At 39.5% G+C, this 25802-nt stretch overlaps 2 protein-coding genes across 2 annotated transcripts in view; both read right to left on the bottom strand.

Moving 5' to 3' along the window:
• FAM81B (family with sequence similarity 81 member B) overlaps window positions 1–22592 on the bottom strand; it is a 72887-nt gene extending 50295 nt beyond the window's left edge. The window contains exons 1-2 of the mRNA XM_037800882.1: window positions 22398–22592; window positions 16072–16136 (exon numbers count right to left, since the gene is read on the bottom strand). Of these exons, the coding sequence (XP_037656810.1) occupies window positions 16072–16136; window positions 22398–22592 (260 nt within the window). The remainder of the gene's footprint in view (window positions 1–16071; window positions 16137–22397) is intronic.
• Window positions 17973–20992, bottom strand: LOC119508303 (mitogen-activated protein kinase kinase kinase 7-like). Its single transcript, XM_037801932.1, has one exon. It carries the CDS (start codon window positions 20968–20970, stop codon window positions 19150–19152), a length of 1821 nt encoding a protein of 606 aa, XP_037657860.1. The 5' UTR covers window positions 20971–20992; the 3' UTR covers window positions 17973–19149.
• Window positions 22593–25802: the final 3210 nt, after the last annotated feature.

Genomic DNA, 25802 nt, shown 5'->3' with positions numbered 1-25802 from the left:
ACATTTTGGAGAGAAGCTAAGAGAGAGATGCCCAGAGACATTTGGACACAGCCATTGATACAAGAACCAGGAGAGACCAGCAGACATCTTCATGTGCCTTCCCATGTGACAGAGGAACCTGATGCCAGCAGCCAGGCCTCAGTGAAGGTATCTGCCTCTTGATGCCTTAATTTGGACGTTTTCATGACCTTAGAACTATAAATCTAATAAATACCCATTGAAAAAGCCAATCCATTTCTGGTATATTGCATTTTGGCAGCTTTAGCAAACTGAAATGTATCTTAAAAAAATAACTGTTATATATGCTGGATCACAAAATGCCAAAGCCAAATAGTTCCCACTCATTCCCAATGCAAGAATCAGAATAACTATTGTGTTTAGGGCTAAAGGTGACATGTTGTCCTGAAAATGAGAGTATTGCGGGGGCACCAGATTTTAAGGCCAGTTTGTGAGCATTAGCATTTTCTGCAGATGTCAAGTATCAGCTAAGATTGTGTTTAGCTGTTTGTAACAGAAACCCAAAGAAAGAGTTTCATGTAACAAGGAGTCCAGAGGTAGATGCTCCAGGGTTCATGTAGCTAATCAAGGATGCTATCAAGGGTCTCAAGGTTTCTGTTCCACCTTAAAGTATTGTGTCCACATTCCAGATAGAAAAGAAGAAAGGCAAAGAATAAGATGTGTGTGCTAGATGAGTTTGCCACCCCTTCCCTACCTTTTTAAAATCAAGAAAACAGTTTTTCTAAAAGACTCATCATGACATTTGTGTTTATATTTTCTTGGCTGAAATTATGCCATATGACCATCGCTTCTAACTTTTATGTTTTTTAAAGTGGGCACATTGCAGAAACCGTGAACAAAATTGGGACTTTTATTAGCAAAGGAGAAAGGGAGGATATGTATTGGGATGGCTACCAGTAGTATTTGCCATATGCAATTTTTTTTCCTTCTCATCTCCAATTTTATATCAAGGATTGCTGTCAAGGGGATTAAAGAAATAAATTGGTTTCTTCCTTGTTCATTGTTACCCTCCTCTGATTAACCTGTAACCAGGATTCCTTGGGCAGTGCCAGAAGCTGGCTGAAAGTTGGCCACAAATGTCATTATTATCCTAATGATAGATGATTGCTTACAAAGGATCAGTGTGTGCGAATAGCAAGGCTTGGACTGCCAGTGAAGGTTAACAGAAACTGTGGTTGGAGCAGAAAGGGAGAAGAGGAGCCCATGCTATACAGATAAATAAAATATAACTCATTGCTTCCTTATAGCTTAGTAATTTAGTGATATAATCTTTCTAAAATGTTGTCCAAAGAAAATATAATGCAAGCCTCTTATGTAATTAAAAAATTTTTTTGATAGCCAATTAAGAAAAGCAAAAAGAAGCAGGGGAAATAAATTTTAATAATATTTTTTATTCAACCCAATATATCTAAAATAATATCATTGCAACATATAACCAATATGAAATTTAATGGAATATTTTGCATTCTTTTCTTTTATTGTCTTTGAAATCCACTGTGTACTTTACATTCATAATACTTCTCAGTTTGAACAGCCCCATTTCAAGACTTAATAGCCACATGTGGTTAGTGACTACTGTAGCAGACAGCACAATTCTAGAAGCTGAGAACCAAAAAGTTGGAAGGTCACTGAACAATCAAAAGTGATACTACCATGTCCATACACTACTCATGCACTTTACAAATAAATTATGGCTAATATCTTTGAGCACTTAAAATAAGCCAGGTATTGCGACTAGCACATTAAGTGGTCCATTAATTAAATTTTTATTACTGTGAGGGATGTTATTATATTATCCCCACTATAACAGTGATGAAACGGAGGCTTAGGGGGATTGAGTACCTTGTCCAAATTCACCCAACCAATGAAGGTGGAGCCAATATTCAACCTAAGCAGTGTGACCTGGAGCCCATGCTTTTACTGATACATTATAAACATAGGAGAGCTTCCCCAACCCCCTCTTCAAGGTCACCCTAAGAACGTGCTTATTCTTCTTGTGCCCACTATTCTAACACGCCATGTTGGATGGTTTTTGGAAATTTAATAACTGATAATGTTATGCTGAAGAGAGGACTGCCTACGAATAGCTAGAAGAAATGATAGCTAAAAGGCAAAGGGTAACAAGAGTCAGGTCAAGGAAAAGTAAATTAAAAAAGGAAAAGGCAAATACTAGGGCCATTTAGTATAAGGGAAAGAAGCATGTAAAATCTTCATAGCCCTTGTTGATGTTACTAGATTACTGCTTCCCTTCACAGATAAACTTCTTGAAGGATGTTCCAGTTTGCTAAAGCTGCCAGAATGCAAAATACCAGAAATGGATTGGATTTTTCAATGGCAATTTATTAGTTCACAAATTTACAGTTCTAAGGCCATGAAAATATCCCAATTAAGGCATCGATAGGATGATACCTTCTCTGAAGAAAGGCATCTGGGGTTCCTCTGTCACATGGGAAGGCACATGGCCAGAGTCTGCCGGGCATCTCCAAGGGTTAGCTTCTGGTTTCTGATGCCTTTTCCAAAATGTTTCTGGGCTTCTGTCTTAGCTTCTCTCTCTCAGCTCCTGTGTGTCCTTGCTTGTTTCTCCCAGGGCATTTCTCTCTAAGCATCTGGGGGTCCTCTCCTAGCTTCTCTGGGGCAAACTCTGGATTTCATCTCTTAGCTTCTCTCCTGGTTCTGGTTTCAACGGCTGTCTCCAAAATGTCTCTGGGTGTTTTCTCTCTAAGCATCTCTGAGCTCTCTTCAAAATGTCTCTGCCTTTTATCCACCTTGAATGGGCAGGGTCAAATCTCCATGGTAATAATCTAATCAAAAGGTCCCACCCACAATTGGGTATATCACATCTCCATGGAAACAACCTAATCAAAAGGTTCCACTCACAATAGATCTTCCTCCATAAGATTGGATTAAAGAACATAGTCTTTTTTGGAGTACATAACAGATTCAAACCAGCACAAAGGAACAAGCTACTTTTGTTGTACCTTTCCCTATTTGCAATTTGATCTTCATCCTATAATACCGAGCTTCCTGTGCGCACTTTCTCTCGCTCTTTCAGATCACACACTTTGGGGGAAGCCAGCTGCCATGTCAGGCGGTCCTATGTAGAGGACCTAGTGATGAGGACCAAGGCATCCCAAGAACAGCCAGCAAAGAACTGGGGCATGCAGCCAACAGCCATGTGAGTGAGCCATCTCAGGAACAGACCCTCCTGCCCCAGTCCAGCCTTCAGATGATCGCAGCCCCAGCTGACTTCTTGACTGCGACCTCGTGAGACACCCTGAACCGAAATTACCCAGCTAAACTAATTGTGAATTCTGGACCCACAGAAACTGTGAGATAATAAACAGTTGGTATTTTATACCACTGAGTTTTGGGATAATTTGTTGTATAGCAATAGAAAGTAAAACATAGACTATGTGGAAAATGAGGAGGGTCTGAGACTACAATGGTAAAACTGGATGTAGAGAGGGAGGACAAACATTACAGATATTAAAACAGGAGTGGTAGAGTTTTGCGGATAGATTGGAAATGGGGTTGGGAAAGGGAGAGAGTCTAATGTTTCTGATTTGGGCTTAATGAGTGATGATGCCTTTCATCGAGACTGAAAATTTAAAAAAATAATTAGTTTTATGGGAGAAGAATATGAATTTGAAATATTTATACGGCCTTCATATGAAGACATCCAGTGAACAGTTTGAAATGTTTCTTAAGAGAAGGGGCTGGGCTGGAGATAGATATTTGGATATTACCAGAAAAATAAATGGTACTTGAAGCCTTGGGTGAGCATAATGAGATGGCCTGAGTCGGCAGGAGTGTGTTTGTGTTGGGGTTGGGGGGCTTGGTGGGGTAGAGACAGACTTTTTCAGAGTCAGCTAGGCAGCTTTCAAAAAGAAGAGTCTCCAAGGGAACAGATATCTATTTGATACAGGATCTAAATTTTCTAAACGGTACAACTCTACAGTCGATTTGTTCAAACACCACAATTGCATGGAACTTTGAATAGGAAGTGAGATACAGTAGGTTAGTATAGGCTGGAGTGAAATAGTGACACATCCCAGAGTAATTTGGGCAGATAATAAAAAATATATTTACAGCCTCCCCCTCCCCAGCCCCGAGGATGTGGGGGAAGGTGCGGATGTGTTGGACATCCTCACCTGGACTGGTGTTGATGTTGTCACAAACACTGGGACTGGAGGTTTGATGTGCTGAGCCCTCGATCATGGGACTTGCCCTTATGAAGGTCATTACCACAAAGGAGAGTCTAAACTTGCATGTAATGGTGCCTAAGAGTCTCCTCCTGAGTACCTCTTTGTTGCTCAGATGTGGCCCTCTCTCTCTCTAACTGAGCCATCTCGACAGGTGAACTCGCTGCCCTCCCCGCTACGTGGGACCCGACTCCCAGGGGTGTAGATCTCCCTGGCAATGCAGAATATGACTCCCGGGGATGAATGTGGACCCGGCATCGTGGGACTGAGAGTATCTTCTTGACCAAAAGGGGGATGCAAAATGAGACGAAATAGTTTCAGTGGCTGAGAGATTTCAAATGGAGTCGAGAGGTCACTCTGGTGGACATTCTTATGCACTATATAGATAACACCTCTTAGGCTTTAATGTATTGGAATAGCTAGAAGTAAATACCTGAAACTACCAAACTCCAACCCAGCAGTCTGGACTCCTGAAGACAATTATATAATAATGTAGATTACAAGGGGTGACAGTGTGATTGTGAAGACCTTGTGGATCACACCCCCTTTATCTAGTGTATGGATGAGTAGAAAAATGGGGATAAAAACTAAAGGACAAATGGGGTGGGATGGGGGATGATTTGGGTGTCCTTTTTTCACTTTTATTTTTTATTCTTGTTCTGATTCTTTCTGATGTAAGGAAATGTTCAGAGATAGATTGTGGTGATGAACGCATAACTATGTTATCATACTGTGGACAGTGGATTCTATACCATGGATGATTGTATGGTGTGTGAATGTATTTCAATAAAACTGAATTTAATAAAAAAAATTAAAAAAAAATGAAAAATGAAAAATGAAAAGAAAAAAAATAAAAAAATAAAAAAAAAAAGAGTCTCACCAACCACAGGCCGCCTTGGCTCCCACCCTGTCCCAGACACTTGAAACTGTTTAATGAGTATCAGAGCCCTCATTAGAACTGGAACACAACAATGTTGAGAACCACTGGTGAGGAGAAAACAGCAAGAGCCCAAGCCTGGAGAATGCTGACATATAGGAAATCCAGACCATGACAGAAAATGCAAGGGAGGAGGCCTAGGGCTAGGAGGAAAATGAAGAGAGACTGGTGTGCCAGAAACCAAGTGAAGAGAGTTTCAACTTGAATGAAAATCATCAACAATTTCTTATCTGTCTGATAAAATAGAAATGGAATGAGCTGTCCCCCTGGAATTTAGGAATGCAGAGGTCAATGGTGACCTGGGCAAGAACAGTTTCAGTGAAAGGCAGAAGCAGAGTATCATAGTAGTGAATGGAAAGTATGGAAAGGAAAAACAAAAATAGCTTGCTCCTTCAAGTTCCTCCGTGATGGAAAGGAGTAATATCACAATGCCACAGGGGCTATCAGGTTTTTACACATCTCTTTGCCTTTATACTAAATTCATCTTTTTCTTTTTAAAATTTACTTTATTTTTGTGATCTAGTCTCTGAAGTCATCCACCAACTCTTCCACTTTAGTCTATTCCTTAGAAGCGAGTCATTAAACCCAGCCCAGGGGATTTAAAGGGCAGGGGCCATATGCTCCTCTTCTTGAAGAGTGCCGTAGCATAAAATTTGTGAACATGTTAGAAACCATCACACTGTGTTCCCAGGCTCCAAATCCACTGCTTCCTCATTTCTTTATTCCTTGCTTGGCCTTGGCCACCATCATCTCTTCTACTTTTGCCTTCTAACAGAGATTGCATCCTCCACACAACAGCTAGAGTGGACTTTCTAAACTGAAAATGATGGCATGTGCTTACTTAAACCCTCCAATGGCTTTCCATTCTCTGAAAATGAAATCCTTTCTCTCCTTTCCAACCTCATCTCCTCCGACTCTTCCCTTCATTTATTCCCTTCAGCCACACGGGCCTTCTTTCTGGCCCTCAGACACGCCAATCTAGTTTTTAGCTCAGAGTCTTGGCACTTGCTGTTCCTTCTGTTTGGAATGCTCTTCCTTGCAGGCACCGCATGGCTGCCTATTTCCTATTGTTTAGGTCTCAACTTCAATATCCTCTCCTCAGAGAAGCCTTCCCCTCAGTCACGTTCTGTCATTATACCCTATTTTATGTTCTCCATAGCACTTGACATTACCTATAGTTATCTTGTTTGCTTGTTTGTGTTTAATTTCTGTCCTCAGCTACAAGAATGAGAGCTCCTGTGGGCAGGAACTTAGCCTAACTTGTTCACTACAATGTACCCAATGAGAAGACTGCCTGACACATAGTAGGTGGTCAATAAATATTTGTTGACTGATTGATTTCTCAAGCTTGACTGTTCCCTTGAAGTCAGTTGTTGGAAAATTGGAGAAAATAAAATTGTTCCCTAAAGCTACAGATTGTTGGAGTCTCAAGGTTTGCAATATAATAATGAGAAGGATCAACACCACCCCTCCAAACCTCTCTCCCCACCAAAAATAGCCTCAGGCTTGGCAAGATTCCCCTTTCCTATCACCTGCACTTCTAAGGTACAAAGAAGGCTTTGCTAAGGGGTCAGATTCCATCTACTACTCATTTTGTTTAAAAATGTTCTTCTGGAAAATTACCAACTATACCTCATCTATTCAAAAATCCATTTCTCTAAAATGCCAACATGCTGACACTGCCATCCTGAGTCAGAGGCAGAGGGAGGAAGATGGCAGGCCCTGCTGATGGTGACACAGCCTGCTGGCGGATTGCAGCCTTGCTCTTTATTCTCCTCGAGCTAGTGCTTCTTTCTGGCCTCTGGACAATGAAGCCTGGGGATGCCAATGAAAGCGTATTTGTTCTTCACTCTTCAACCCTATACTGACCCTTCTAAATTATGCTGCATACACAAAAGTTTGAAGTTGTTTTCTCTTAGGTGTTCCTGATGTGGCAGACACTGTTGGTTACCTACCCAAAAGCGACTCCCTTTTTTGCCTGATTCGGTTCACCCTCCTGTCCCCATGTCCTTTGGTGGGGAGAGGGGTGAGGGAGGAGGGGGCTGGCTAATCATGGTGGTTTCATTCTTTTGCACTGAGATTGTGTTTGGTTTATATAGAAGCAGGCAAAGTAATTATGGCCAAAGAGATACAAGGAGAAACCTGCTGTGGGACTTCTGGGTAAAGTTTCTCTGCCCTTAAGAAGAGATACACAAGAAGAAACTTCCCTCTTCTTGGCTGGATATTGTCAAGTCTATGTGTGATGCCTGGAATTGCTGAAGCCATCTTGTAATCATGAGGGAAAAGAGGATGGCAGAGAGGAGGATGGAAAACCCATGGGTGTTGATGTTGTTGAACCTCTGAATTAACCATACTAGATTATTTTTGTTATGTAAACTAATCAGTGCCTTTATGTATATTTTTTTAATTAAATTCAGTTTTATTGAAATACATTCACACACCATACAATCATCCATGATATACAATCCACTGTCCACAGTATGATAACATAGTTATGCGTTCATCACCACAATCTATCTCTGAACATTTTCCTTACATCAGAAAGAACCAGAACAAGAATAAAAAATAAAAGTGAAAAAAGAACACCCAAATCATCCCCCCATCCCACCCCATTTGTCCTTTAGTTTTTATCCCCATTCCTCCACTCATCCATACACTAGATAAAGGGGGTGTGATCCACAAGGTCTTCACAATCACACTGTCACCCCTTGTAATCTACATTATTATATAATTGTCTTCAGGAGTCCAGACTGCTGGGTTGGAGTTTGGTAGTTTCAGGTATTTACTTCTAGCTATTCCAATACATTAAAGCCTAAGAGGTGTTATCTATATAGTGCATAAGAATGTCCACCAGAGTGACCTCTTGACTCCATTTGGAATCTCTCAGCCACTGAAACTATTTCATCTCATTTTGCATCCCCCTTTTGGTCAAGAAGATACTCTCAGTCCCACGATGCTGGGTCCACATTCATAGTGCCTTTATATTTAAGCCATTTTTTGGGGGGTGAGTTTCTGTTAAGTACAGCAAATGCACTCTATCAGTATCTAATACTTGACCAACAAAAATGTTTGTTGAAACAGAAATAAATCAGTCAAGTAAGTATTTACTGAACATCTACTCTAACCTACAATATGTAATGATTCCATCTCTAATGGATCTAGTCTGATATAGTGTTTCTCATAGAGAAACTTGAATTAGTATCACCAGGAGTGGGGAGGTGTGGGTGTTAAAAATGGATATTATTTGCCCCCACCCCCTCCCACCGCCCACTAAATCATAATCTTTGGGCAATTGAGGAAGAATAAGAATACGTATTTCAAGTAAGTACTTGCGTGATTCTAATACATTCTAAAGACTGAACTCCACTGATTTATTTAAGACTGGCCTGTGAAGTAGTGACTAATATAAGGCAGGGTATATAATGACGTGCTGAAGAGTGAAATATGCAATAAGAGATGGTGAGCAGCAGCTTGGTAAGCTGGAAAGGGAGCCAGACTGAGGGTGGAATACAGGCTCCACACTCACCAGCCAAGTGTTTCAATTCCTTCATCTTTCAACAGGCTCAATAGCACCTACTTCGCTGCAGAGCTCTAAGTTCTAAACGATAGAGTAAATGGACAGCTATGGTAGGGGGCAGTGAAGCCACTGCCGTGCAGCGGAACTCCTCCGCAGTGCTATGAGGGGCTCGTGTGCACTCACTCTAGGGGGTGGTGTTGGCTGATGTCAAGACTGTATCCAGATAAAGCAGTGAGGAAGCAGACCTGGGCCAGTACAGGGACTGTTGAATTGGGCTCCCACATCAGATACTATGTGGTCCTGCCAGGCGGGCTGGCCTGGGTGTTGTTGCTACTTGGCACATGGAAGGAAGCCTCTAAGAGGGCAACGCTTGGTACAAGGGAAATGCATGTCTGCAACCATGGAGATGTTAAGTGACTTGTTTCAATGCTTTTATTTTCTCTTACAAGTTTTTGAAGTTCATTTCTAAAAGCTAGTTTATATGTAAGTGGAAAGCTTTCTTTTTTGAACTTCCTTTTCATCACTAAGATCTGTATTTTTATTATAATTAGGGTATTATTATTATTTATTAATAATGCTTAATGAACCACCAAACAATATTGTGTTTAGTTCTATTTACATGATTCCTACAAGATAAACATGGAGCTTATACATTTTTCCTGTTTCATTCCATAAGGAAAGAGGATGTTATTTCTAACTGAACTTTCTAAATCAACAATTGGTAGAAGTAACACAGTCTTCCAAGACAAATTCCTGAAGATACCACTATTCAAACCAGAAGATGATCTAAAAGTTTAAACAACTGAGTCTTTAACTAGTAGTAAGATGTGATCACCCTGATTCTTTCAGTAAATAAAAAATCTCACTGCTTTTTCCGTATGTTCTATCAGTGGCACCTGCATCTAACTTCAGCTGTAAAGGGAAAGAGAGAACTGAATATTCAAGACTAGTCCACATGGAGTTACCACAGCAGAAAGAACTCCCAGGGGGTGATTTTCAGAGAGAAACTTGGGCTCCACATTGACCATTGATTATGTAGCTGACAAATGAATCGGAACAGATTTCCCAGAGACTGAGTTCTAGCTCTCTGTCATCTGGTGTGACTTTCACCAGCTGCGCTGTAGCTGGCAGATACGTCAGTACACTGAGCCTCTCACTTCCCTGACTGTTCTGTTCTTGTGAAAAGAGCACTAAATTTACTTAGGAGATTCTGATAACCGTTTTGGCAACCTGTAATACTCAGACAGAAATATGAAAGTTTTAACCCATTTCTAGAACACAAAAGGGCAGAACTGAAGACAGTGTTCTACATTTCGGTGAGACGATCTATTATTATGGCTAGTTACATTCTGAGTGCATCAAGTTCTCCTGCATATAAAATGACATTTCAGAGAATATTCTTTGGCCTCACAAGAATAATCTGTGAGTGTGTGTGTGCGTGTGTAGCAATGCAATTGAAAATGTATTTTCCAAAATTTTCCGTAATTTCTCCATTGCTTGTTTAGAGCTACCCTTGCCTCCCAAGGCAGATGGGTTTTGGTAGCTGTAGAAGCCTCAGTTGCTGAGTTTTACATAGAGCTGAATGCTCTGGGGAGTAAGGGAGGCAATTCAAGCTTCAGTGGGTGCAGTCAAGGAAGAAGCAAATCAAGGCCAGTGAGGTTGGGCCTACTGGGGCCTGCACAGGGAGAGCCAGGAGAGCAAAGGACTGCAAATAATGGCATGGCCAAGAAAAAGCAGGACAAAGAGACTGGTTGGGAATCTTTCCCTGTGAAAAGCTCTATACTATATGAAACAAACTTCTCAGGTTTTGTAAAATTTCCAATAAATTTGCAAAATTAATGATGCACCTGGTATGACTGGCTTTTTTTCTTGTGGAAGCATCAAGTTTAGCACATTCCAGAGTTTCTGTGTGAATGAGGGATGGTGGACATTTGGGTGATGCTTATAAGTAAAACATATGTAAACTGTGGTAACAAATTGTTCTGATGATATTTGGAATTCCTACAGCATTTTGTAGCTCTCTTGAGATACTTTTCCATGCTACCTTGTCATTTTTCAGGGTGTGCATTAATTTTCTGAGTGTTTGGGGGAAAGACACTGTACTTGGTATGAGAAGACCTAATTCAAGTTTTTCTTCTGCCACTCATTACCTGTAACTTCTCTTAGGTTGCCCAGAAAAGAACACATTCTCTGCCCTGTGGCGATAAGGATTTCTGCCCTACCCAACCTGCTGAGGGCATTAATTTAAATAGTGTATCTGAATGCTTTGTAATGTCTAAAAGCATCATGCACATATGTTCTGATTATAATTATTAGATGGTAAGTCATTTGAGAGAAGTTCCTAACCCAGGAGGAATGTAAGGAATTTATTATTATACTATCTTATTTCTATGTAGTGCTTATAGTCAACATATGACCTTCATAAACATGATTTCATTTCATTCCTACAACTACCTAGTGACATAAGCCAATTTTTTTTCTCAATTTAGGAGGAAACTGTGGCTTGGAAATTATAAGTAACTCAGCTGAAAAACATTCAAATGTGTCTCTTCTGGTTCTTTCTCCTACACATCACAACCCTGTTGCTTAGACCAACTAGTGGCTCTCCCTGATATCTGCATTTTCCTCAGAGATCCGAGGTATGTTTATCCCTCTCCTTTGTAATATATAACTTGCTCATGACATCATGCAATTTGCACCCAGATCCCCTTTCCTTTGCCTGGCTCAGTTCTCTCGTTGGAGTCTTAAGATCTTCTTTGAGGCCCAGAGGTTGGAGAGAATCCTTCTGCTTTAGGAAACTGAGACCGGTCTCAGCCCAACCTCTCGGGGAGTCATCACACCTGAACTGAAGCTCATAGGTGTGGGAAGAATCCAGAGAGCCTCCTGGAAGGGATGAGCTTGTATGGAGGAGGGCAGTGAGAAGATGCTAAAGAGAAAAGAACAGAAGACTGCACCGTGGCTGATGGCAGCTCCTTCCAGGTGCAGCGGTGATGCTGTGAATCCAGGCCCCCTACGCACCACAGAAAGCACCCATGGAGGACGATCGGAAATCTTCCACGCTGGGCAGGAGGGACCAGAGAGGAAGATCTCCTGTGTGTGTGTGTGTGTATGTGCACGTGTGCACACACATGTGTACTTGCATGCATGTGTGCACATGCGCATGTTGAAAGGCCAGGTGGCAGGAGGTGCGGACAGAATAGGGGTTAATTAAATAGGCTTTGGAGTAACAGACAGAGATTCCTAGGTTGGAATCTTGGGGCTGTCACTTAGCATCTGTGTGATCTTGGGCAAATTACTTGACCTCTCTGAACCCTAGTGTCTCCCTCTTTAAAATAGGGATAATTTCCACCTCATAGGGCTACTGTGAGAATTAAATGAGATGATCCACAAACAGTTTGACAGAGAATAAGAATTGGAAACTTAAACAGTGAATATGGTTGGGAGGGCCAGGGGACTGTGCAGGATGGGAGAGGGTCTACCAGATAATAAAAAAAACTTGCCAATAACCCTGACTGCCCATAGATAACTTTCTTCATAATCTGTGTGGACTATTTTGAACTTTCTCACCTGGGAGTCAGTTGCCTTCAAAGACGGAAACAATATTAGAAAGCAAAACTGGAAAGATCTCCAACCTAACATGTCATATCCCACAGAAAGCTAAACCAAGAGAGTTTTGTCTTCCTTTTTTGTGTGTATTGTAATGTGAAACATCCATTTTCATCACGTATCCACAAAAGCAATGCATCACAGTATAATAAAATGTCTGCCACACTGCTAAGAAAAAACCTTGAAAATGAATACTTTTTGGACCCTGAGTGCCCGTGTTCTACTGAGAAAAAGCCATCATTAATCATTTATTATTTTGCCCATTTGACTTACTGAAAGCTTGATGTGTCCAAATATTAAATTTCATTCTTTGGCTGTCAGCCAGACCTTCATCTTCCTAAAATGTTCTCCTGAGAGAGTTCCTGAAATGTATATTGGCTGTGGCCCAGCCCAGAGAGCTCCTCAGTAAAAACTACTTCATTTCCTTCATCTCCTTTTTGTTCAGAAAATTTAGAACTTTCTCCATAGGCAGCAGAAACTCAGGATTCATTCCATACAGAGACTTTCAAATCAAGTCCAGATAGTATTGGAGTCCAAGTTTATATTTCCCTCCTCTTTGCTCCAGCCAACACAACAGGAACGCTCCTATCTTAGGAATTTTGCTCTTCCCCCAGATGTCCACATGGCCAATGCCCTCATCTCCTTCAAGTCTTTGTTCAAATATCAACTTCTCAATGAAGCCTACCCTGACAGGGCCACGTAACAATGCATGTCTCTCCCTCTTGCTAGAATGGAAGCTGCATGAAGGCAGGGGTCTTTGTTTTGTTCATTGACTCTCCAAGTGCCCGCCCAGTGCCTGACACATAGCAGGTACTCAATATAAATTTTTTAAATGAGTAAATGGAAATAATCAGTTTTTGAAGACCGGAGAAGCTCAGAAATGGGAGTGACCTTGGAAGTTGACTCAGCGGTGAGAAACTTTCTTTTCAGAAGGAGGGTCAATTGAAGGAAATAAAAAAAGATATTTATAAACAGAATTTGCTTTCCATTCAGAATTAAATCCAATGAAGGAATAACATATATTCTTAAAACTTAGTCACCTACTTTATTACAGAAGAGAATGTTTATGAGAAAATGGCCATAAAATTAATATGTGGTTGGAGTTGAGAAGTAGCAAATAGAGGCAGCTTTCTGATCTGCATCCTGGAATTGAAATCTGGATCTTATTTTAAACCCAGACTCAGGCTGCTCATAAGTGATCACCTGAAACCCCCAATTAGTGGCAGATTCAAGAGGAGACCTAAGTTTTCCTTCCACCAGCAGAAGAAAAAAAAAAAAAAGAAAAAAAGCATTAATGCTTTTCTGCTCAAGTAAGCGTAAATGAACATTGGATACATTGTCATAAAGCCAGTGGATGTCTGGTAATTATGAATCGATAAACAAATGTGGAAATCAGAATTATTTATTGCCACCATATTAATGTTGCCATTATTGTCCTATAAATGATTGCAAGCATCTCACCTCCTCCTGGCTCATTAATATGATCTAACATTTAACAAATATTAATAAACTGCAAGTGCTGGTCTGATTGCCTGAGGCCAAGAGGGAGCCTATAAATCTACCAGGTCTGCTGTCTTTTTAATGTGTGTATCTCTAACCAATCCTCTCTCTTAGGATAGGTGTTACCTCTCTTGTTACTGGATCTTTGCTTTCTTGGAGTTGTTGCTAATTGTTTTTAGTATAACCTAAAAATATACCCACTTGGTTCATTCATAACGCAAAACCTATGAGAACATGTAATACATATTCAGGAATTTTAATTAAGATAGTGACTTTTACTTGTTTCAGTACCCCTTTTGTATATCAATAAATTTCTTGCCACCCAATGAATATTGTGAGTTGAGTGAAATTATTTAATAAATGTTGCTCTTTATGTTTATTTTATTGGATTAAATGTGTCAATTCAAAATGTCTGCACTGACTGTCGAAATGGCCAATTAATTTCCAGTTAATCAGCTACCCTTGAGTCTACTGCTCTAACAGTTCAGTTCAAGCAGAGCTCTAAGGATTCAATTGTGCCAGCATTGCTCTCCACTAAATTTGACAGCTACTCAGTGTACTATGACAGGTTACTATTGGTGTATCAGAAAGCACAGGGCCTCAGAGTCCCTGTCATCAGGGAGTTTGCAGCCTGTAATGATTGATTAGAGGGGAGAGGTGAAAGAGAACTAAGATTCCCTGGTAGAAAATAGGAAGTTCTGGATAGATGGCTTGGATAGCAAGAGAAGAGATGGGGAGATAAAGGGAGAAATGAATGCTGGGGCCAGAGAGCCTACATCATGCTTTGGTTTGAATTATAGAATATTTCTTCCTCTTTGTCTTAGTTTTAGTTTCTACAGAATAGAATAAATAGTAAAAATGTCCTTGGACTTCTTTTTAGCTTTATTCCCATCTTCCAGGAATTGGGTCTTCTTTCATCTCATAGAATATAGGTCATCTGATGGGACTAAAAAAATCCACTCGGGTTCATATTGGAATTTGACAGATCAGAAGAATGAATTCTGTTTTCCATTGTTATGAGAAGAATCAGGTCTCTAGAAGCAACAAGTCTCCCTTTCCTTCTTGAATGGTAAGTTTAGCTAATATCCATTTATAATAACTATTTTTATACATATCACATTCATTCTCCTTAACACAGAAAAAAAATGTATCTATCAAATGTCATATTTTTAAACATTAAACAAAAATCCTTTCCCCTAGTTTGGTTCTATTTTCTCTAAAGTATAAGCTTATAGTCATATAAGCAAATACAAGTTGTGGGCAGCCTGAAAAGGGGAGCTGAAATACAATGTGGTGAAACTATTTGGAATGCATTAAATTCAACTAGCTAAAGAATAGAGAAATTCTTACTTGTAAAAATGTTGATATGAAAATCAGTGAATTTAAAATTTTATCTTCATTGTTAAAGGTAATTTGAAGAAAAATCAAGCCCAGAATTTAGATTTTTCTCTTCACATTGGCTCATTTCATTTGTTTGGTCATTTTTCTTCCCTGGTCATGATGTGTATTTTAAAATCAGAATGATTTTAAAGTTGCAGGGGACCCTAGAGAGTTTCTAGTCTGACCACTTCATTTTGCAAATGAAAGAACCAAGGTCCAGAGAAGTTATGAGACATACTGAGGTCGCACAGTAAATCAGCGTAAGGGCTGAGACTAAAGCACAAGCACCCTGAAAACATTAACGGAAGCATCAGACCAAATCTTCCTTCGACATATGGACTTGAACATCCCTCAATTATAATATGCATTGCCTTGTGATCCCATCTTTACAGACTGGAATTTTAGGCTCTTTTGGGCAATGAGTATGTATCAATAGCATGTCATTGTATTTTCAAGTCCCAAAGTTGCCTCTATTCTGTAGAACTTCCCTGGATGAGCCCCAGAAGTGGCACTGTAAACAGCAGAAACACAAATTTATGACAATTAATTTAATATAATTCAAAATTTCCTGAGTTTTTTTCAGAAAAGGTCAACAGATTGATTTTGTAACTTTGAAAGTCATAATTAACTAAATCTGTTCTTATTTCATTTATCTATGTTGAATTATTTTATCCATAAATCTACAGGGACCTATGGAAATTATTTAAGGAAGAGGCAGTGCAATCTGTAAGCTCTATTAATTAGAAAGGAATAGGATAGAGAAGTTCATCTTTCTGAGGTGGTTTAAGTGTAGTCTCTTCTGAAAGAGAACTAGTTTAGATGAACTCAAAGATCTCATTCAGGCACTTTAATTCTGATGGAATTATTAAATACAATAAATAGTTAAAATTAGTTGTAATTTACAGACTTACTTGTCACCAAATTCAACCAGATCTGTGGAATTCCTGGTTGACATTTTGGCTGGAGATAATCTTACCTAAAACAAAAGTCATGGATTTTAAAATATGTCATCAGAACTTTATAGGGAAATCTTATCCATCTTATTCCTTACATAAATGTTTTCATTTTAAACTAAATATACATCTTTAGATCATAGGCCACCAGCCCAATTAATCTTGAACATGTCATGTATTGCTAATTACTAAAATCAAAATTAAGTTCTGGAAGATAATAGAGAGCTGCATTTCATAGATTTGGTATCATAGTAGGGAAAACTTTTTGGAAATGTCAAAGCCATAGATTATTCCTAGACAAATTTTAAATGAAATAAACAATAATCATTGAGTGGGTTTATAGAGAAGTCCTCACAGAGTGAATAACTCCTGACATTCTGATTTCCAAGGGGAATCAGCTACTTTCCCAAAACAAAGCTGAAAACTAGACAACTAGTCTAGCCAAATATTTTTGTCTTCTAAGAAACTTAGAGGTCAGTTTGCTATACCCAATACAAAATGAAAGCATATAGCACAGCTATTTACATAACTTACTAGAATTCAATAGAATTGGCCATATGAACACTTAACTGACAACTTCAAATCCAAGAAAATGATGCTACTAGATAGTTCTATTTGTATGAACATTCATAATTTTGCAGGCTTTCAATGAGAAAAAAGGATACCAAATTTTGCATTTGCTGAAAAAGCTTTTAATTCTGATGTATGTGTTTTTAAATTTTGTAAGTCTAACAACAGGGATGCAGATTTATTCTAATTTTCATAGCCTGTCATTGAATTGGATTCAATAGAGTATGAAGGGTAGTCTACCTCACCTCAGTTAATAACTTAAAATATGTTCCTAGGATATCTTTTACTTGTTTTATGTTATTGTATACTATAATGGATGTGCAGAATATGTACAGAACAAGTTTCTTTGGCAAATATTCAAGGAACCATCATGTCTTAATTTGGAGCCCAAGAAACTTAATTGGAATCTCCCTCCTCCAATAGCACTTGAAAAGAGGTGAATCCATTATAAGGAAGCTAAGAAACAAGACAACAAGAATCAGCCCACGGGGCGGTGGGCAACCAGGAGGAGCCAGTGAGCCGCTGTGATGTGGCTTCAGGCCCTGTCTCCCCACTGCTCACTCGGGTCTGCAATGGGCTGATGTGCCTAATTCCAGTCTTCCCATAGAAGACGGACACACTGAGCCACCGGACTGCCAGGTCCCCATGTGGCAGAAGCAATTTTAACCTAGAAGAGAAGACTTGACTGACCTTCGGCCCTGGTTTGTGTTTTCACTTGGTTCTTTCTGGACCATGACTGGGCCCTAGGCTCCTCCCCTACGTTATGCCAGCATGTCCTGCCCACCTTTCGACTATGAACCCGTTGGAATCTGCTTTTGGTATTTCCTCAGAGGCTGGTTGACTTCTGCCTTTTATGTTTGGTACCCAGGAGCCCTCTATAAGTATTTGTGGAATAAATGAGTTCTATGAATTGTCTCCAGGACACTAAGTTACTGGGTTATAGTCTTTGTTTCTCCTTCCGTAGTATAACAATTGGAAATATATCTGGTTTATATATATATATACACATATATATATATTTTTTTAATTTCTATTTTATTTGGAGGACCATAAGTAGCATCCTCTTAAGACCACACCCACAACACACACACTTTAAAAATGACAAATGTTAAACATAATGGTGGAGGAAAATTTGGAAAAATACAAAAAAGTAAGAGAAAAATTCTCACTCATACTTTTACTATGTATAGTAAAATCTATAAACACTGTGACAAATTTATTTCCTCGTTTTTATGCAATATTTCATGTATCTAAGACCATATTTTTTTTTTTTTTTTTTTTTTTATTATTTCAATGAAGTTTTATTACTTTTAAGTTATTTTCGAGCTGGTAGCAAAGATACTTGTTACAATATAAAATTTCTCTTTATAACTGTTGATATGTTCTCTTAAAAGTGTTGAAAGGCAGCAGGCATTCTAGGATGGGATTACAAGGAAAATCAATTATTCAGATATCTAGGATAAGTAGGATACTTGATGAATTTATATTTACTTCTTTAACTTCCTTACTAGCTGGTTCCCTGATTTGCCAGTTTTATTCCTCATTTGATATTATGAAAAAAAAATCTAAGCTCAAGCCTTTTAGCTGGAGCAGTAACTTCCATTTTCCATTATTTCTCTTCAGTTTTTCAAATATACAGTAAAACAGTCCAATAATAATTACAGGAAATAATGATCATTTAAGCTGGATCATGGTTCATTTGCCTTTCAATTTCACTTAAGAGATTAATATTAACGTCAAAAAAGCTTTACTGTTTCAACACACAATCACAGAATTAAAAATCTTTGCTCCTTAAAAAAAGTTCCACTTTGTTCAATGTACCATAATCAAATTTTAGTCTAGTGAAACCAGGTAAAATTCCTTTCTTAAATATGGCAGCCGCCACTTACCTTTAAATATTTTATGGATGGAACTGAGTTCAGTACTGATCCAAGACCCTCATGGAACGATCCCTAAGGGTTCTATATTTCTGTGATGTACCACCAATTATTCTAGAATTATAATACCCTGTCTTTCCTTGGTATATACCATCTTTTGGAATAAAATTATTAATTTTTTGAGATGACATACAAGAATAAAATAATTCTTGAGGTTCCACCTCTAATATGGAAAAAAAAAAAAAAAAAGACAATGTTGCACATAGCAGCTGGATACCCCATTTTCATTAGCCTAGACTTCACACAATGAGCATGCACATACAGCCACAATTCATGGCATCTGTTTTGAAGTTGAGACGGCCGCTTATTCAAGTCTCAGATGCCCTAATATTATGCAAAGAGACAGTTTAACTGCATATCCACCATGAGAACAGGCAAATATTGATGAAACAAATGCAGCAAATATAGGCAGTTGGCATTCAGAACACACCAAAAAGCTAACACTCATGAATTGTCATTATAAGGGTTTTTCTTTCCTTTAAAAAAAAAGTCTTTCTTTGCATATGTTAAAATTTAAAGGTCCAGAGAATCATGAAGTGCCTTGTCGTTTTTGTTGCTGACTTCTGATGACTTCTAGTTGTTTTTTGCATTGCTGGTAATAAGTAGAAAGGCTTTTGTTTTCGTCTAAAAGCTTTTTATGTTCCTGTACCAGACGAGATGTATTTTGCTGGTCCTTTTCATCCTGGTCCAGTTCTGCAACTAGTTCTTGCTTTCTCTGCAATAATAATGCAATTTCTGTTTGAACTTTCATATATTCTTGTGCCATCTTACAATGCTGTTCAAACACTGCCATAGATTCTTTGGAGTTTGGACATGGTGCTAGAGGCTGTAATTGGTGATCCAGTGTGAGATAAGCCATTGGGATAGAGTTATCTGATCCATTGGTATCTGTGGAATCATCAGGGGTCCATGGATGACTTCGAGTTGGCTTTTCTGAGGTTGGTCCTGAGGTAGTGATCATTCTGATGCTAGGACTGGATGACCTACTGCTCACCTGACCAGGTTCTGTTCCAGTAACAGTCAAGTCTTGGATGGACCTCCGTCTTGGTTGCCCGTTGCCTGATATGACGATCTCAGGGACATCCAGAATGTTGCCAAATGAAGCGGTTTTACGGTGGCCCCTTTTAGGCTTGGAATAGGCTGTGGTTGCAGCTATCCTTGCTTCTATTTCAGACATGTCAGCACTCATCCTCTTGCCCTCAGAGGTTGGGGGCAAGCTCTCCATGCTGCTCCCACGGGAGGTACCCAAGCTCAAACGTCCAGATTCATTCTGTTGCTTTGCCTGATTTTTCAACAATTTTGATTCTAAGCGTTTAATAGTGTCATTTGTGGCAGGAACTTGCTCCATATTAGTGTCACTTTTATTACTGGTATTTGTAGAAGTGATGTCCATGAATGAGCCTGTACTGGTGGCAGAGTTCCTCTGTCCTTCATCTGAATACTGACAAGGATATTGTAATGGCTCATCTGCTCCTGGAAAGTACCGCATCAAGTGAGTCATTATTTTCACAATTTCCTCCATAGAAGGGCGCTGAGAAGGATCTTTAGACCAACAACGAGTCATCAGGCTCTCAATGGGCTTAGGTAAATTTTTGATCAGTGGTGGCCGAGTACCATTGTGAACAGCCCACATGATACGGAATGCTGGACCACCAATCTCATCAAAAGGTTTCCGACGTGTTATCACTTCCCAAAGGATAATGCCCCAGCTGAAGACGTCACATTTTTCACTGTAATTGCTACCTTCAAAAACTTCAGGTGCCATCCAAGCAGCACTCCCTTTGTTATTGGTCATGTGAGTCTGAATGTCACAGGCTGTACCAAAATCACAGATTTTTAGAACTGTCCCCCCTGCAACCAACAGCAAGTTTGGTGGTTTCAGGTCCCTGTGAATTAAAGCTTTGGGCTGCATGCTGTGAAGATAAGCTACTCCTTGGGAACACTGTAAACACCAACTCATTGCATGGGCAGCAGTGTAATATGGCAATGGTTCAGCACCATGCAGCACATTATATAAAGAGCCTCCTTCAGCATATTCCATCACAAGACACACTGGATTCAAGCAAGCTCCATATAGCTTTACAATATTAGGATGGTTCACGCGGGATAACTGCCGAAGCTCTACAATAAAGGCTTTCCTCTCAGATTCACTTTCTATTTGTTTAATAGCAACATCTTTTGCTCTCCATTTGGCTTTGCAGACTACTCCAAAGGCTCCTCTTCCAACAACCTCTTCCACCTCGATTTCCTTGTAGTCGATCTCTTCAAAGTTGAGGACCTGGAAGGGGGTTTCGATCATCTCACCGGCCGAAGACGAAGAAGAGGAGGAGGCGGCGGAGGCTGTAGACATGATCCCTCGCGGCGCCCGGACACTCCGGAGGAGACCCGCGCCCACCCGCCTCTGGACCGACCTTCAGCCTGGAGCCACGCAGCCCAGCCACCCCGCGATCCGCGGCGGGGGCAGGGGCCGCAGCCTCGGCCGTGTCCCGGCTCCGGCTCCGGCTCTAAGACCATATTGTATTTAAATTTTTATAATTTGCTATTTGAACATAGGAACCAGTTCAGTTCCATCCCCTTTTCCACAGGCAAGGTTGTGATTATAACAAAATTATCTCAGACAAACAACTTGGTGAAGTTGGTGAATCCAATTATTATTATGGGATTTTAACTTGTGCCAGATTTCACCTGTTCCATAATAATACTTTACTTCCCATAATTATATTAATTCTACACAAATAATACTTTGTAAATATTTGTTCCATATTAATACAAATTCCATATAAATAATAATTTATTTATAATTATTTATAATTATTAGATAACACTTTAAAATGCCATAGTCCTTTATGGCTCTATGGATTGTAAAATACTTCCATGTATGTGGTGTCATTTCATTCTTCCAACAACCCTGTAAGGTGGGGATCATTGTCTCTACCTTATGGATGACATTAATTATCTTAGGTAACAAATCCTTCCATAGTACAGAAATACTGTAAGATAATTATTGTATAGATGAGGCACTTGAGCATCTGAAAAGTAATGGATTTGCTCAAGATCACATAGAGAAGGTGGTGATAATCATTCCACAGCTACTATCGATTGATGTCTACCTACATGCTAAGCACTTCACCCAAGTGGCTTCAGTCAAACCTTGCAGCAACTTTGTATAGTAGGCCTAATTAGCCTTATTTTACAAAAGAGGAAACAGAGAGGTTAGGTAATTGACTAATGTCACACAGCTTATGTATGGTACAGCCAATAAGATACCAAAATCAGTGCTTGATATTGTGCTAGCTTTCAGTGCTTTTTCCATAACCATAGGTTGCATCAGAGGTTGTAAGGATTACAAAACAAAGTCTTAAAACAGTGCTGACTTTGAATGTTCTTTTTAATAAATGAGGAAGATAGGACAAGTCCTAATAAAAGAAACTTATTTAATGATTCTCTTTTTCACATTGAAGATAAACTCTACACCTTGAATTTGTCATGGTTCCTTTAGACTCTCCATAAAAAATAAATCATTAGCAAATTTTGTTAATCTTCTCAGCCCCACGTCTTAAAAATCATTCCAAGGAATACATTCATGATTTGAGACCCTTTTTCTTTTCAACTTGTGCTGCCGTCTGTCACTTGGTCAAGGCACAACAAACAGGAAATACAGGAAGAGTGAAAAGAAAACCACTCTCCTCGTATTCCTTAAAACTCTCTCAGCAATGCTAAGCTTTAAAGAAATTGGGTAAAACATTCTATTTTTATACAAGTATCTAAAGTACTTGCCTTCTTTTCTTGGTCACTGGCTGGGCCAGGAAGGGGGCCATCAGGTGCATCCGGCTGTTCCTCAGCAGTCAGGGAGGCGCTTTTGTTTACATCTGTATCTAGGCAACCAGAATGCTGAATCAGATCAGGAACTATGGCAAGTGAATTTTTGTAGTGGTGGTAATTTTTCTTTTCGTGAGGGCAGTTTCTGTACATTTTGCTAAGGTTAAAGGGAGACTTCCAATTTATTCTATAACTTCCCTCTTCCTTGCCCCCCTACCCCAATTATCCCTGTCCCTTCCTCCCCTTCACAATATCATCACAGGGACTTCTATAAGACATTTTGGAAACTGTTGAGATTTGTGAACTCATTTAGATCAACAGTTCTAAGCCAATAGGCAATAATTTCTCCCTTCATTATGCCCAAGCCATCTAAGGGTTTCCTTTGGGGTTGATTACTTTTTTTATATGTAATAAGATATATAAGACAGTGAAGTATGAGACATTTAGAGACATTGAGTTGTCCGTGTGACAAATACCTGAACTCATGACGCTTGATCTTCCAGCTTTATTTTTTGTTGATTTGATTTTTTGAAAGGGAACAGGGCTTTGTTTTGTTTCTTTTTCCTCAGAGAGCCAAACTACTAGGGAAATGTCAGTCTTTTTATCTCTGGGGCATCTCCCTGAGGTTGGCCCAGCAAGCATTGTGACTGCAGGAAGGATCTGTGATGTCAATGAGTCTGGTCCTCACACATGAAGTCCTTAAGTCCATGGGGTTTAGGAGCTTCAAGGGTTTTCCTTAATGCTCATTGTCAGAAAAATAACTTGGTCCTTCACTTCTTTGTCTTGTTGGGTGGGAAGAGGCCGTTGTTAACACTGACATTTCACACCCTTCTGCTTTCACCTTCACAGTTTGATAAGAGGCCAGTTTCCATCAAATTAGACAAAGAGGAAAAGAATAAAATGCTGCAATCCTCTCAAAGTTGTCCAAATCTTTCTCCAGGTATACCAGGTAAGAACACTAATTCTTCTAGGCCACTAGGGGGAGTATGTCAAATAACGCAGCAATAAAGACAAGTGAGGTGGGTCAAGGTCTTAAATAAATTAAAATATTGAACTCTGGCTTTGTAGAGAAAATCTTATTCAGCACTTGGCTAAAAAGGTATAGATTGTCCCAGCTCTAAAATATTTTTCTGATTTTTAGAATTAGAATTTGCACATACACACACACACATATATATATCTGTATGTAAAATAGTTGGCACTCTTATACACAAATGTGTTATTGGCTCAGTTACTTTTGATATTATGGGGCTGGATTTGCCCTGCTCCAAAGACACACGGTGTTCAGGATGTTAAGTGAGCCCTCAGATAAATACTACTCACGATTTAGGCTTCAGTGTTATGTCCTCCAGCACTAAAACTTAGAAATACGGTCTTTCATGATTTGCAAGCAGTACAAAAGGCTCATCAAACCATCCTAATCATCAGTCACCTAGCATCAAGGGAGACACAAACCAGCTTCCAAGAGCAGGTGGCTTTGGCATCCGAGAGAGTGGGGTGGAAACCTGACTTTTCAAACTACTGACTATTAACTTTGAGCAAAATTACCTTGTTTCTTCAGGCCTCAATTTCCTCATCTGGAAAATGAGCTAATAATATCGATCCCATAGGTGGCTGAAAGAATTGAATGCAGTGATACACTTAAAGTGCTCTGCTGGGTGCCAGGCTGAGAATCCACTACAAGGTAGCTATTAGAAGTGATTATTTCACAAGATGGCAATTACCCAAGAAATAGACACAGGGAGGGCTTGTCTGAGAAAGGAAACTGGACTTGGCTTTGCTAAACAATTTGAGATTCTTCCTCTCTTAAAGTCAGTTCCTAATACAGAGGACCTGGCTCAATGAAATGGAGAGCTCTAATTTGTTTGTTCCTAAACATAAATGGCCACTTGGTTTTTAACTGAGCAATGCAGCAAGGCAGGAATCTATCTATCTATCTATCTATCTATCTATCTATCTATCTATCTATCTATCTAGATAGATAGATAGATAGATAGATAGACAATTGAATACCTGCTTGAAATGCTTATGAAAATTCCTTCCTGGAAGTCAATGATCCCTCCTAATCCAGGGCTTCCAAGAGTACGGTCTAAAGTACACAAGCCAAAAATTTTCAATCTCTATTTTAACAACCTAAAATTGACATTATATTCTGGTATTAAATATAGGCATAAAGAGAGAATCCTGGCACAGTGTTCAGTGAATGGGGTTGGCTAATGGAGAGGGTCATCCAAGACAGAACCCCTGTGTATTGTTGGGCACTAACAACCCTAGGGGGCGCCCTTTGTATTGTAACACTATAGATTTCACATTTGTTGCAGCAATTTTTCAAGCATATATCAGGAAAAATATCTTGTTAACAAAGTAAGCATAACAGGGATAGTTTTCTAACAGGTGAAAGTAGAAGGTCTGGGGGAAGTGATGCCTATTTCCAACTCACACAAGGGGGTTCTCTTGGCCAGTGGCAGCCCTGACCCTGGATATCTGTTGAGTGCTGTGTCCTCAGCTGAACCAGGCCTAGTAGTCGTTGGCCTAGTGTGCCCTTCTCGGCACCCTTTTTTTCTTTCTTCATTTTCTGTCACCTCCCACGTGTTGTCCCAACTGCCCTTAGGCCATCCTTCCTGAAAAGGCCTCATTTGGACCTGGGGCCCCCATAGGGCCTTGCACCTTTCATTGTGCTATTCTACTTTATCTGCTCTAGTCTTCAGCTAATCTCTGGTGTGTTTAGCATTTGTATTTTAGAAGATATTTCTCATGTTTCATCTCATGATTCTCATGAGGAAGGCAGCTCTAGTGTGAATATCCCAGCTTTACAGATGAAAATATGAGGAGGTTCAGTGAGGTTATGAGACTCATGTAACTAAATGATGAAGGCTCAAGCCTTGTGCACCATCCCTCCTGGGATACATCATACTCAACTCTGCTAAACTGAATGTTTAACTGACTTCCATTCTAAAGGGGTGCTCAGTGCTTGAATTCAAAAAGACTGAGAGTTGGGATTTCAGTGAGTAAGATATTTCTTGAGTCAGGCATATTTTGATTCTCCTCAGGTAAAGTGAATAACTTCTCCAATCTCAAAGAAGATCATATTGATCATCTAGAATAGTGGTTAGAAACACATGCACTGGTACCAGCCTGGGTTAGACTATCTGTGCAGCTACTTACCAGCCGGGTAATCTTGGTAAATTAAAGAATCCCACTTTCCACCTATAAAATGGGATGATGAGGATGAGGATAATGATGATGGTGATGATAGCACCTACCATATAGGATTGTTATGATAATTAATCAGAAATGTATTTCTCTTAAAACAGTGCATAGAGAACAGTGAGCACTCAATAAATATTAACTCTTATTCTCTTA

This window comes from Choloepus didactylus, chromosome 13 (assembly GCF_015220235.1).
Source record: "Choloepus didactylus isolate mChoDid1 chromosome 13, mChoDid1.pri, whole genome shotgun sequence".
Taxonomy (NCBI): domain Eukaryota; kingdom Metazoa; phylum Chordata; class Mammalia; order Pilosa; family Megalonychidae; genus Choloepus; species Choloepus didactylus.
The sequence above is the reverse complement of the archived record's forward strand: the minus strand, read 5'-3'. Positions and strand labels throughout refer to the sequence as shown.